This window comes from Bos javanicus, chromosome 29 (genome assembly GCF_032452875.1).
Source record: "Bos javanicus breed banteng chromosome 29, ARS-OSU_banteng_1.0, whole genome shotgun sequence".
Classification (NCBI taxonomy): Eukaryota; Metazoa; Chordata; class Mammalia; order Artiodactyla; family Bovidae; genus Bos; species Bos javanicus.
Window position 1 is genome coordinate 41,086,756 of NC_083896.1, and position 12,266 is coordinate 41,099,021.

Below are 12,266 nucleotides of genomic sequence, written 5' to 3' on the forward strand. Positions count from 1 at the left end.
ACCCTAACACCTGAACTTCAGGACAAGAGCCTGTTTTTCTGAGCCCTGCTGGGAGCGGGAGTCTGGCGCATGGGGAGGGTGGGGCAGGAAGCGAGGGTGGGCGCTCTGGGTGCCGCGTGGCCTTTGTTTCCCCGCTGCTTCCTCACAGGCCAGCAGGCGGGTGGTCTCTCGCTGGGTTCCTCTGGGTCTGGGTGGTTGGAGAGCAAAAGGCCATCCGCTCCTTCCCTGGGGGGCCTCCTGAAGGCCAGCGTCCTCCTCCAGCCTGGCTCCTAGGCTCAGGGTCATCTCTGTTTCCATTTCTCTTTCCATCTTCTAAAAAAAACTTTACAGTAAAATTTATGTTAAAAATGATCATACGGTAAAATCTATACTTTGTGAAAGTATAGGTTATGTAACCACCTGCCGCAATTGGGGTGCAGAGCAGTTCCATTCCACCCCCCAAAACTCTCTCCCCCACCCACAACCCATGTTCTCCATCACTATAGTTCTGGCTTTTTGAGAGTCACGAGGGGAATCATGACAGGCGATACCTCTTGAGATTGGCATCTCAGCCATTACATTTGAAGTCACTTTCTGGTAGACAGCATATAGTTGAGTCATGGTGGTTTTGTTTTGTCTTTTCTTTTTAAAATCTAACAGTGTCTTTGATTTATTTTGTTGTATGTTTGGATTTAAGGATTTAAGTCTACTGTTTTATTATTGTCGGCTGTTACGTTATTTTTTTCCTTCTGTTTCCCTTTCTTGCCTTCTTTTGGGGGTCCCTTGAACATTTTTTAGTATTCCATTTTAATTTGTCTTCCACGATTTGGACTGTATCATTTTGAGTGTTTTTTGGTGTTTGTTCTGAGCCATTACATACTTAACTTTCACAATCGCTTTAGCATCTGTATCTTATCAGTTACCTGTAGGCGCCTTGACTCCCCGCTGTGTGTGAACCTTGTCTTACGTGTTTCATCTCCATACATCGACAGCCCTGGCAGAATAATTTTTGCTTTCAACTGTCAAACATTTTAAAGAAACTCGAGAGGAAAGGAAGTCTGTTGATATTTACCCAGATATTAATCATTTCTGTTCTGCATTTTTGATGTTTTCTTCTGCTATCATTTCTCTTCCATCTGGAAAACACACTTTAGCAATTTTTTGAGAACAAGTCTGCTGGCAGCAAATTCTCTAGTTTTCCTTTGAGAAAGTTCGTTTATGAAGGATATTGTCATTGAATAAGTGGAATTCTCAAGTAACAGTTCTTTCCTTTTAGCAATCTTAAAATGTGCCATTTCTATCTGGCCTCCACACTTTCTGATGTCAGTCAAATGATTGCTCCCTGTTAGATAATGTGTCTTTTTTTCCGGTGCTTGCTTTTCAGATTTTTTCCCTTTGTATTAAGTGGGTTTTTTGTTTGTTTGTTTTGTTTTTTCAAGCTATGCTGGATCTTCGTTGCAGCATGCAGGCTTTTCTCCTGTGGCAGGTGGGGGCTCCTCTCTAGTTGTGGCGCGCGGGCTTCTCATTGCCATGGCTTCTCTTAATTGTGGAGCATGGGCTCTAGGTGCGTGGGCCTCAGCAGTTGTGGCATGTGGGCTCAGTAGTTACGGGGTTCCGGGCTCTGGAGCACAGGCTCAGTAGTTGTGGCGTGTGGGCTTATCTGATCCACAGCACTCGGGATCCTCCCAGCCCAGGGATCAAACCCATGTCTCCTATATTGGCAGGTGGATTCTTTACCACTCAGTCATCAGGGAAGCCCTGTATTATTAAGTTATTAGCAGTTTGATTCTTTTCTGGCTGGGTATGTGTTTCCTTGGGTTTATCCTGTTTAAGTTTTGATGACCTCAGCTTCCCTGGTGGTTCAGACGGTAAAGCATCTGCCTGCAGTGCAGGAGACCCAGGTTTGATCCCTGGGTTGGGAAGATCCCCTGGAGAAGGAAATGACAACCCACTCCAGTACTCTTGCCTGGAAAATTTCATGGACTGAGGAGCCTGGTGGGCTACAGTCCATGGGGTCGAAAAGAGTCGGACACGACTGAGCGACTTCACTTCACTTTAATCTGTAGATTTATATCTTTCAGCAGCTCTGGGCATTTTCAGCCATTATTTCTTCAGGGTTCGTTTTTTTTTTTTTTCTCCCCAGCATTTCATAAACCTTTTGTTGTCATCCCACAGTTCCTTCAGGCTCTGTTAAGTTTTCTTCAATATCTTTTCTTTCTGTGCTTAGACTGGATCCATTTTATTGATTTATCTTCAGGTTTTCTCCATTCTGCTGTTGGGTCCATCCACTGAATTTTTTTTTCAGTTACTGTATTTTTAGTTCCAAAATTTCCATTTGATTCTTCTTTAGATCTTTTACTTGCTGAGAGTTTCTATTTTTCCAGTTTCTTAAGAATCCTCTGATGACTTATTAAAGCATTTTTGTCATAGCTGCGTTAAAGTCTTTGTCAGGTAATTCCAACATGTCATCTTGGCATTGGTGTCTGTTGATTGTCTTTTCCCATGGGAGTTAAGATTTCCCTGGTTCTTTTATGCTGAGTAATTTGGGATTGCATCCTGGACATTTTGAATATGATGTTAGGAGTGAGTTAAAGTTGCTCAGTCATATCCAACTCTTTCCAACCCCATGGGCTGTAGCCTGCCAGGCTTCTCTGTCCATGGAATTCTCCAGGCAAGAATACTGGAGTGGGCTGCCATTCCCTTCTCCAGGGGATCTTCCTGACCCAGGGATAAAACCTGGGTCTCCCATGTTGCAGGCAGATTCTTTACTGTCTGAGCCACCAGGGAAGCCCTATGTTAGAAGACTGGGTCTTGTTTAAATCTTATGGAGAATGTTATTGTTTACTTTAGTGGCAATCTGCTGGTCCCGGCTGTGGTTCCAGCCTGCTTTCTGTGGCCTGTGGTTCCAGCGTCAGTTCAGATTTCCAAGCCTTCACAGTGCTGTTTGGACCTGTCCAGGTGCACCAGTCAGCGGTCAGGCTGGGATCTGGCAGGGGGTCTGTGGCTTTAGTTCTCAAAGTTTCAGGTGTGATAGTGCAGGGATTGAACCCGTGTCCCCTGCACTGACAGGCAGATTCTTCATCACTGAACTGCCAGGGAAGCCCTGAAACAACTAATACTTTTAAAAAGTTGTTTTTGAAATTATTATGTAGCCATATCATAAGAAGTGTGAAAAGTACAGAGAAAACATGGCATCTCTCATCTACCTCTGCAGCCTGTAGTAAACCTCTGTTAGCATATGGCAGTAGCATCTTTTCTTTTTTTTTTCAACTGTTAGGAAATAGTTGATACACACAAAACTATGTGTGTACGGTCATAAAGTTATTACACATATAATAAAAAATTAATACACGTACCCACCCAGGGGCTTCCCTTGTGGCTCAGCTGGTAAAGAATCCACCTGCAATGCGGGAGACCTGGGTTCAATCCCTGGGTTGGGAAGATCCTCTAGAGAAGAGAACGGCTACCCACTCTAGTATTCTGGCTTGGAGAATTCCATGGACTGTATAGTCCATGGGGTCGCAAAGAGTCAGACAGGACTGAATGACTTTGAGTTTCACCCACCCACCCCCTTAAATAGAACATTAACAGTAACTTTAAAAACTGCCTTTCTGTCCCTTCCCAATCCTGTTCTTCATTCTATTTTCAAATATACTTTTTGCGTATCTAGACTCAGAACATACATCCAATGTTGAGCCTGACTTTTGTGTTGCCCAGGACTTGACCAGGCCCAGGTGAGGGCACGCATGTCTCAGGCCCCTGGGAGGCCTTTGGATTCCCCCAGGAGAGAGACCGAAGCCCCAGGCCTCCATCTGGGTGGGAAAGGAGGCCCGTTTGGGGTGACTTTGACTCTCAGAAGCAGTCTGGTGCTGCTGCCTGTCTGGCAGGGTTGGGAGGGGGGGTTGCTGTGGGGGACCCAGGGCAACGTCTGGGGGTCATCCTGGCCCAGCACCAGGCTGTGCTCGCTCACTCCCTACCCCCCACCCCAGGAGAAGGAGCGGCAGCGCCTGGAGAACCTGCGGCGGAAGGAGGAGGCCGAGCAGCTCCGCAGGCAGAAGGTGGAGGAGGACAAGCGCCGGCGGCTGGAGGAGGTGAAGCTGTAAGTGCCCCCATGCCCTGCAGCCCACCCAGCCTCGCTGGGCCCCCGTGACCAGCCTGTGTGCCCACAGGAAGCGCGAGGAGCGCCTCCGCAAGGTGCTACAGGCCCGGGAGCGGGTGGAGCAGATGAAGGAGGAGAAGAAGAAGCAGATCGAGCAGAAGTTTGCTCAGATCGACGAGAAGACAGAGAAGGTGCGGGCCTGGGCTGTGGGCGGCAGCTCAGTGGACTGGACCCATGGGGACCTTACTGGTCTCCTGCCCCATATCTTCCTGTCCGTCACGGGCCCTGCATTCTGTTCCACGTGGAGGGTGGAAGGTCTGCTCTGGAGCGAGCACAGCCCTGCGCTCCTGGCAGGACTGCCTCCTGGCTGCCCCCTCTCCGGGGCTGTGAGAGCAAGCCAGATCCATGGGGACTTGGAGTATCCGTCACGCAGAGTACTGAGCCCCCCTCCAAAGGGTTGAGTGAGGGGGCTGTTCCGACGGGCATCTGGGCATGGGCTCCGCAGGCCAAGGAGGAGCGGCTGGCAGAGGAGAAGGCCAGAAAGAAGGCAGCAGCTAAGAAGATGGAGGAGGTGGAGGCGCGCAGGAAGCAGGAGGAGGAGGCGCGGAGGCTCAAGTGGCTGCAGCAGGTGCGAACGCCGGGCGCGGCCGCAGGGAAGAGGTGGGGGAGTCCGCAGGACCCCGAGGACCGCTGGGCATGCGCTGCTGCACCAGGTTGATCCTGGTGGATCTTGTCGCCTCGAGCTCAGAAGGCGCTACAGCAGAGGCTGTGGAGATGGGGATGGTGACGGCGACCTGCCTTGTGTTTTCTGCAGAGGCAGCAGTTTGAGGGCTAAGTCCATGGCCTCGGGAGCCAGACTTCCAATTTCATTTCTGCCCTGTTAGCTGTGTGACCTTGGGTGGGTTCCTTGACCTCTCTGTGCTTTATTTCCTTCAGGTAACAGTGGTATCTACTTGATAGGGTTATTGTGAGGATTAGGATTAAGATTACAGGGCTTCCCTGGTGGCTCAGATGGTAAAGAATCCACCTGCAATGTGGGAGACCTGGGTTTGATCCCTGGGTCAGGAGCAACCCACTCCAGTATTCGTGCCTGGAGAATCCCCATGGACAGAGGAGCTTGGCGAAGTACAGTCCATGGGGACACAAAGAGTCGGACACGGCTGAGCAACTAAGCACAGCACATAAGTTACAGGCCTGCCTGTTGCTGAGACCTCAGTCTTATGACTCTCAGTCAGTCAGTCAGTCAGTTCAGTCGCTCGTGACTCTAGGGGATGCAAATCTGGCATTAGGGGGTTGCAAGACTAGTGGCTGAAACGCACGAAGCGTTTACATGGTGCCAGCCACTGCTCTAAGTGCGACGTGTATATAAGCCCAGCAGTCTCATGATGGGGGGCGTAACTGTTGTCCATGTTTTATCAACGAGGACAAACCAGGCCAGAGGGCTCGTGTGACCTGCCCGGTGTCCCCCAGGTCCAGGGTCTGGCTCCAGTCTGTAAACATGCTGCAGCAGGAAAAGTTGTTGCGGGGTGCCTCTCAGGCCGGTCAGGTGCTCCTTGTGGACGGGGCTTTGGTGGGGTGTCCTGGGCTCACGCCCCTCTTCCTCCCCGGACGCTCTGTGGCCCCTGCGGCCCGGGCTGGCCTGCGGGCCCTGACCACGCTCCCTGTTGACAGGAGGAAGAGGAGCGGCGGCACCAGGAGCTGCTGCAGAAGAGGAGGGAGGAGGAGCAGGAGCGGCTGCGGAAGGCAGCCGAAGCCAGGAGGCTGGCGGAGCAGCGAGAGCAGGAGCGGCAGCTGGCGGAGCAGCGAGAGCAGGAGCGGAAGAGGGAGCAGGAGCGGCTGCAGGCCGAGAGGTGAGCGGCCAGGCGGGCCGCCCACCCCCCGGGGGCCACACTGTCCTCCTGTGCGTGTGGTTGACACAGGTGTAGCCATGACCCAGGGGCAGCTCCCACCTTCACTCGGGGGTCTGGAAAAGAAGGTTTCCCTTCTTCCTATAGGCTTCCCTGGTGGCTCAGATGGGAAAGAATCTTCTTGCAGTGCAGGAGACCCGGGTTCAATCCCTGGGTCAGGAGGATCCCCTGGAAAAGGGAATGGCTACCCACTCCAGTATTCTGGCCTGGAGAATCCCCGTGGACAGAGGAGCCTAGTGGGCTGCAGTCCATGGGGGTCACAGAGAGTCAGACATGACTGAGAAACTGATGCTTTGCAAAACAGGGAGGCTTTTTTTCTCTTGGCTCCAAACCAGGCAGACCACCCAAACATGGTGTGTTGGCTGCTGGAGATTCAAGGGGTACGGGGCAGAGTCACTCAGGACTTTGTCTTCATTCTGCCTCAAGCTGGATAAGCTGAGCCCTTTGGTGTGTTTTTTTCTCAGCTGACATGAGGCAGGGAGGTTGCAGGACGAGCCAGTATTTCTCAGCAGTCGCTGAGGGTCTTTGGGTGGGAGCGTCCCACCAAGAAGGATGCCCTCTGGCGTCCTTGGCTCTTGCCCACCACTCTGCTCCTCTGTTCTGAAGATGACTTGGGTTGCCCCCCATCAGCATTTCCTGGCTGCCCCCCACCCCCATTGGGGACCATGGTGGATGAGCCCTTTCAGAGACAGGGGTCTCTGCGATAGGCAAGATTTCCACACTTAGTTCCACCGCTGTTTATCCAAGGCCAGTCCCTGTGCCTGGTTGTGCTGGGTCCTGGGGGTGCCAGGGAGGATAAACCAGTCACCGTTGGCCCAGAGCTGTGTGGGGCCCTATGCCTGTGTGTAGACACAGAGAACTCTGCCTGTGCTTGTGTAAACACACGGGCAGACTCAGCCCAGGCCCTGCCTCCACTTCCTAGGAAACATCAGGTGTCCACGTGGGGTACCCCTGGTCGGGGGTCCACGTGCGTGGGGGGTCCACTGCCGGGGGCTCACTGCATCAGGGCTGTCTCCCGTGCTTGATGATTGGCACAAAGGTGTCCTTTGACCTGTGGGCAGAGACAGAAGCCTGGGAAGGGAGCAGAGGGTGGCAGCTGGTGTGGTTTTAGAATTGGATGTGTGCTGGGTAGCGCCAGGGGCTTCGAGGGGACGGACGATGGTTTGGTGGTCGTAATGGTTGGCAGCTACACGCCTTCCACCCATTTCCTTGTTTAAACCTGTGGCCAGCACACCAGCAGCTCCACCTCCAGAGGGGCACACAGGTTCAGAGAGGTTCCGTGACTTGTTCAGGGTCATCCAAGCAAGTACACGGAGGTGGCCCGTGAGCAGCCCCGCCCGGCTTCACGTCAGGCCCGGGTGTGGGCCTGCGGTCAGGATGAGTGGCAGTGACTCGGAAGACCTCATTTCACTCTCCCGTCAACTCTGGAGGAAAGGGGCTAGGTTCCCATCGTATGGCAGATAAGAGCGAGGTGCAGGGCTGTGGAGGAGGGGGGCCCAGCTTGGTGGCTTCGAAGCCCAGCACCCCCACCCTGTCGGCTGTGCACGCCAGCCCCCAGTGTAGCTGCTGGCCCTCAGCTGGCGTGCCCGCCCCTCCAGTGGGCCAGGGGCCTGGCTTCCCTGGCAGGGACGGAACAGGGGCTCGGCTTCCCGCCCTGACCTGCTCTGTCTTGGTCCTCAGGGAACTGCAGGAGAGAGAGAAGGCCTTGCGGTTACAGAAGGAGCGGCTGCAGCGGGAGCTGGAAGAGAAGAAGAGAAAGGTAACGGGGGGCTGGGTGTGTGGCTCCCGTGGGCTCTGCACTGAGCTCTGGGCTGGGGCGGCCTGGCTCCAGTGGTTCGGGCAGGAGCTGCTGTGCCCGCCTGGCTGTGCTGGGGTTGGCGCAGAGGAGGGGAGTGCACTCCCCTGGTCTGTGACATCCTGCTTCCTGCTGTCTCCGGGCCCCAGGAAGAGCAGCAGCGCCTGGCTGAGCAGCGGCTACAGGAGGAACAGGAGAAGAAGGCCAAGGAGGCCGCGGCTGCCAGCAATAGCCTGAATGTGACCGTGGACGTGCAGGTGAGCCCCGGGCGTCAGGGTGGAGAGGGCCCCCTGTCTCTGATGATTCTCTTCCCAGGAGCTGGAGGCACAGGCTGAGTATATTAGGACCATGAGAAAGAGGGGGGCTTCCCTTGTGGCTCAACTGGTAAAGAATCCACCTGTAATGAGGGAGACCTGGGTTCGATCCCTGGGTTGGGAAAATCCCCTGGAGAAGGGAAAGGCTACCCACTCCAGTATTCTGGCCTGGAGAATTCCATGGACTGTACAGTCCATGGGGTCGCAAAAAGTTGAACATGACTGAGCGACCTTCACTTTCCTTCATGAGAAACAAGAAGGATACAATTGGCCCAAGTGTTTTTTTCTCCCCCCACTATTTTTGATATATGTATTGTTCTTTATTCTGAAAGTAGAAAGTAGTTCAAAAAAAAAAAAGAAATTGAACTTTATAAAAGAATACAAAGCAAAAGAAAGGTGCCCTCAAAGGAAAAGTCTAAGTCTGGTGTATTTCTTTCTATATTTAAATATTCATAAATATTTTGTACACGCTTTTTCTCATGCACACATATGTATAGTTTTTTAAATGGGCCCAGACTGTACATACCGTCTCAGTCTGTTCGTGCTGCTACAACAAATGACCCTAGACTGGGCGGCTTAAACAGCAGACGCACTGGGAAGTCCAGGGTCAAGGCGCTGGCAGGTGAGGGCCTCCTCTGGTTCACAGATGGCCGTCTTCTTGCTGTGTCCTCACATGGCTGGAGGGGAGAGGGCGCTCTCTGGGGTCTTTTTTAAGGGAACTGAACCCACTGAGGAGGGCTGTGCCTCCCAAAGGTCCCACCTCCAGATACCATCACACTGGGGATTAGGATTTATCATAGGAATGTGGGGGAAGAATACCAACATTCAGTCCAGAACACATACCCTTTGGCAGCTTGATTTGTTTCTTTTCCTCCTTTTTTTTTGCGTGTTTAATGTGTTGTACACGCCTGTTTCACCTCCTTTTTTGTGCTTGTTTAATGTACACAACCTGTTTCCCTGCTTTTTTTTTTGCATGTTTAATGTGTTGTACACGCCTGTTTCACCTCCTTTTTTTGCTTGTTTAATGTGTTGTACACACCTGTTTCACCTCCTTTTTTTTGCTTGTTTAATATATTGTACACGCCTGTTTCCCCTCCTTTTTTTGCGTGTTTAATGTGTTGTACACGCCTATTTCCCCTCCTTTTTTTTTTTCGTGTTTAATGTGTTGTACACGCCTGTTTCCCCTCCTTTTTTTGCTTGTTTAATGTATTGTACACACCTGTTTCACCATTTATTAATTTCCTTTGGTGGCTGTGTTCCACTTAGTTGGTACCAGAGTTTCTTTAATCAGCCCTTCCCGACAAGCATTTAGGCTGTTAATGCTGTTACAGACGGATATAGTGTGAGGAAAGGTTTTCGTTGCAATATAGTTTAGGATGCTGAAAACTTGGACGGTTGCTGAACCGGGTGGTTAAATTACAAACCATGGCGCTCCCAGTGCAGCGCCCTGCAGCCATTCAAAGGACACATACACACACACACACACTGACCTGGAAGAACGTTTGTAACACACTTTTACATGAAAAAGGAAGACACAAGAGTCATGTATGTGGCATGGTTTTTTTTTTCCCCCAATCAAAAAGCGACCCCTGAACCTTTTTCTTTCTTTTCCCTGTGAAATGAGGGGAGGTGGCCAGAGCCTGGTGCTTCTCAGCTTCAGGAGAGGCCAGCATGCAGGGCGGGCAGCCAGTAGCCATGTTCATCTTTTCCAGTCTCCAGCTTGTACCTCGTATCAGATGACCCCTCAGGGGCACAGGGCCCCCCCCAAGATCAATGCGGATGACTACGGGATGGATCTAAACAGTGATGACTCCACCGATGACGAGGCCCATCCCCGGAAGCCCATCCCCAGCTGGGCCCGAGGTGAGCAGGGCCTGGAGCCCCCCAGGAGGGCAGGTACCCACTTGTGACTCCGAGGGCTCAGCAGCTGTGGGTGTCAGGAGCCCATTGTGCTCATGGGCTGGCAGCTTGAGTCTTGAGCCAACTCTGCATCGGACCTCTGGACGCTCCTGGGAAGGGTGGGTGCCCTGTGACCAGTGGGCTCACCTGTAGACCAGATCTACGGTGGTGGGTGCCTCCGTTCTCAGCAGATGTGTTAGATCCTGGCTGACTGCTGGCAGGCGTGGTGCTGGGTATTCCGTCTCAGACTGGCCTCCCCCTGGGAGCCCCACCCAGCAGGCCAGATAGACCCAAATATGTTGCCTGGGATGGGAATAGAGCTCAGAGGTAGCAGGGCTTTGGCCGTGCATGAAGAGCTGGAGCAGGGGTTCTGGCCAGCTGGTGGCAGGAGTTGGGGGTGGAGATGGGGGCCCTTGAGCAGGATTGGTCCCCAAGTTTACACGTCTCTAAACGGGAGTGTGGGTGAGTTTGAAGGTGCCTTAGGCCTGGGTCCAAAGCCTGTGGGAGTGAGCGAGGCCAGTGGGTGCCCATCTCACAGAGCTGGCTGAGCTGGGGGCGGGGTGGGCCTCACTCCCCGGAGGAAGGGCCCAGAGCCCCGGAAGCTCAGCCTTCTACAGACCACAGGCCCTGTGAGTCTCACCTCATCTGAACCCCACAGTAACTGGAATCTGACTCCATCTCCTTAATAGTAAGTCATTCTGGAGGTGGCAGCTGGCAGGAGTCAGTGTGGCTGGGATGGCAGGCTAATTGTGGTTGACCTTGACCAGCCCACTTGAACTCTCAGTTTTCCCATCTGGAATGGGGGTGCTGAGAGCACCCAGCTGAGAAGGGCTACTGATGACGAAGCACGTTAGTGCAGGAAGGCCTGGTACCAGGCAAGCGCCGGGCACGCATTCTGCCACCCTGACCCCCTGGGTTCCTCCTCAGCCTCACTCTAGGCTCTGAGCCTCCAGCAGCCCCAGCCTGCACTGTACATGATAGGGGCTGCAGTGTTGATGTCACGAGTAGCCGATCAAGGCCGTCGAGCATGGCTACTCGAGCTGGACTTGTCTTCAGACCCCAGCTCTGCCGGCCACCAGCTGTGTGCCTTTGGGCAGGTCTCACCAAGGTGGCCGTGGTGGTCTCACAATGAGGCGGTCATGCAGTGACCTCGGCCGAGTACCTGGCTCACGTGAGCTGCCAGAGCAGGGCTGCAGGAGCGGGTAGTGAGGGGTTATCGCTGTTTTGTGGAGGAAGACTCTGAGGAGAGTTGATGTGGCAGGAGGTGGGGGAGTGATGAGGCGGAGAGGTTGACAGGGGTTCTGTGGGATGGCAGGGAGACGGGAGGAGGCTCAGGGGGAACCCAGGGCAGTGAGCCAGCCCTTCATGTGCCCCTGCAGGCACCCAGCTCAGCCAGGCTGTCATCCGCCAGTATTACCAGCCCCCAGACCTTCTGGACCTCTTCGGAAGCCTCCTCCAACTGGACTTGGAGGAAATCTTTCAGAAGAGCAAGCCCCGCTACCATAAGCGCACTAGCTCCGCCGTGTGGAACTCGCCACCCCTGCAGGGCCCCAGGGTCCCTGGCAGCCTGGCCTACAGCCTGAAGAAGCGCTGAGCCAGCCCGCGGGCCGCTCGACCATCTCGGCCTCTGTCTGTGTCTGTCTGTCCATCTCTCTGTTGACCTACTGCCCTCCTGCCTGGTATCCTGTCACTGAGGGTTTGGTCAGGTGTATATAAACGTCCTCTGTGTCATGGGTGAAGAGTGGCCCAACCCCACCTGGTCTGTGGACAGCACTCTGTAAATAGATTGTTAGAGTTCAGCTGAATTTTAGCCTCTAGTGTTTGAAAGCTAGGTTAATAAAGTCTATTCCTTTAAGCCTGCTGTGGGTATCATGGCACCAGGGCTTCTCTGCACAAAGCCCTGCACCCTGGCTCTGTCTTGGGCCACCTGAGGGGCCGGAGGAGGAGATATGTGTCAAGGTCAGCTGGATCCCACCCCCAGAGAGGCCGATGGGGCAGGCGATTCTGATTGCAGCCCTGAACAACCCTGAGAAACACTTCAGTTACTTTCGTGTTGAGGCAGGGGACATTAAAAGCCTGTTTTTCTGGGCACCGCCCTGCCTGGAAAGAGGGGCTCGTTCAGTGGGTCAGACTTGGAGTTGAGGTCAGAGTTGGGCTCTTGACACAGCTCTGCCACTTAACACAGGCCCTCAGCCCCTCCACGCCTCAGGTTCCATCCACCCTCGCCACACAGATGCTGAAAGGACTTTAGAACATGGACAGGCCGCTGAAGC

The 12,266-nt window shown here is 53.4% G+C and overlaps 1 protein-coding gene across 3 annotated transcripts in view; it reads left to right on the forward strand.

Moving 5' to 3' along the window:
* INCENP (inner centromere protein) overlaps positions 1–11,848 on the forward strand; it is a 46,706-nt gene extending 34,858 nt beyond the window's left edge. For all 3 annotated transcript variants that reach the window (XM_061406636.1, XM_061406635.1, XM_061406637.1), the window contains exons 11-18: positions 3,969–4,078; positions 4,149–4,269; positions 4,584–4,706; positions 5,750–5,928; positions 7,666–7,744; positions 7,930–8,037; positions 9,807–9,957; positions 11,373–11,848. In XM_061406636.1, the coding sequence (XP_061262620.1) occupies positions 3,969–4,078; positions 4,149–4,269; positions 4,584–4,706; positions 5,750–5,928; positions 7,666–7,744; positions 7,930–8,037; positions 9,807–9,957; positions 11,373–11,587 (1,086 nt within the window). In that variant the 3' untranslated portion in view covers positions 11,588–11,848. The remainder of the gene's footprint in view (positions 1–3,968; positions 4,079–4,148; positions 4,270–4,583; positions 4,707–5,749; positions 5,929–7,665; positions 7,745–7,929; positions 8,038–9,806; positions 9,958–11,372) is intronic.
* The last annotated feature ends 418 nt before the right edge of the window (positions 11,849–12,266 follow it).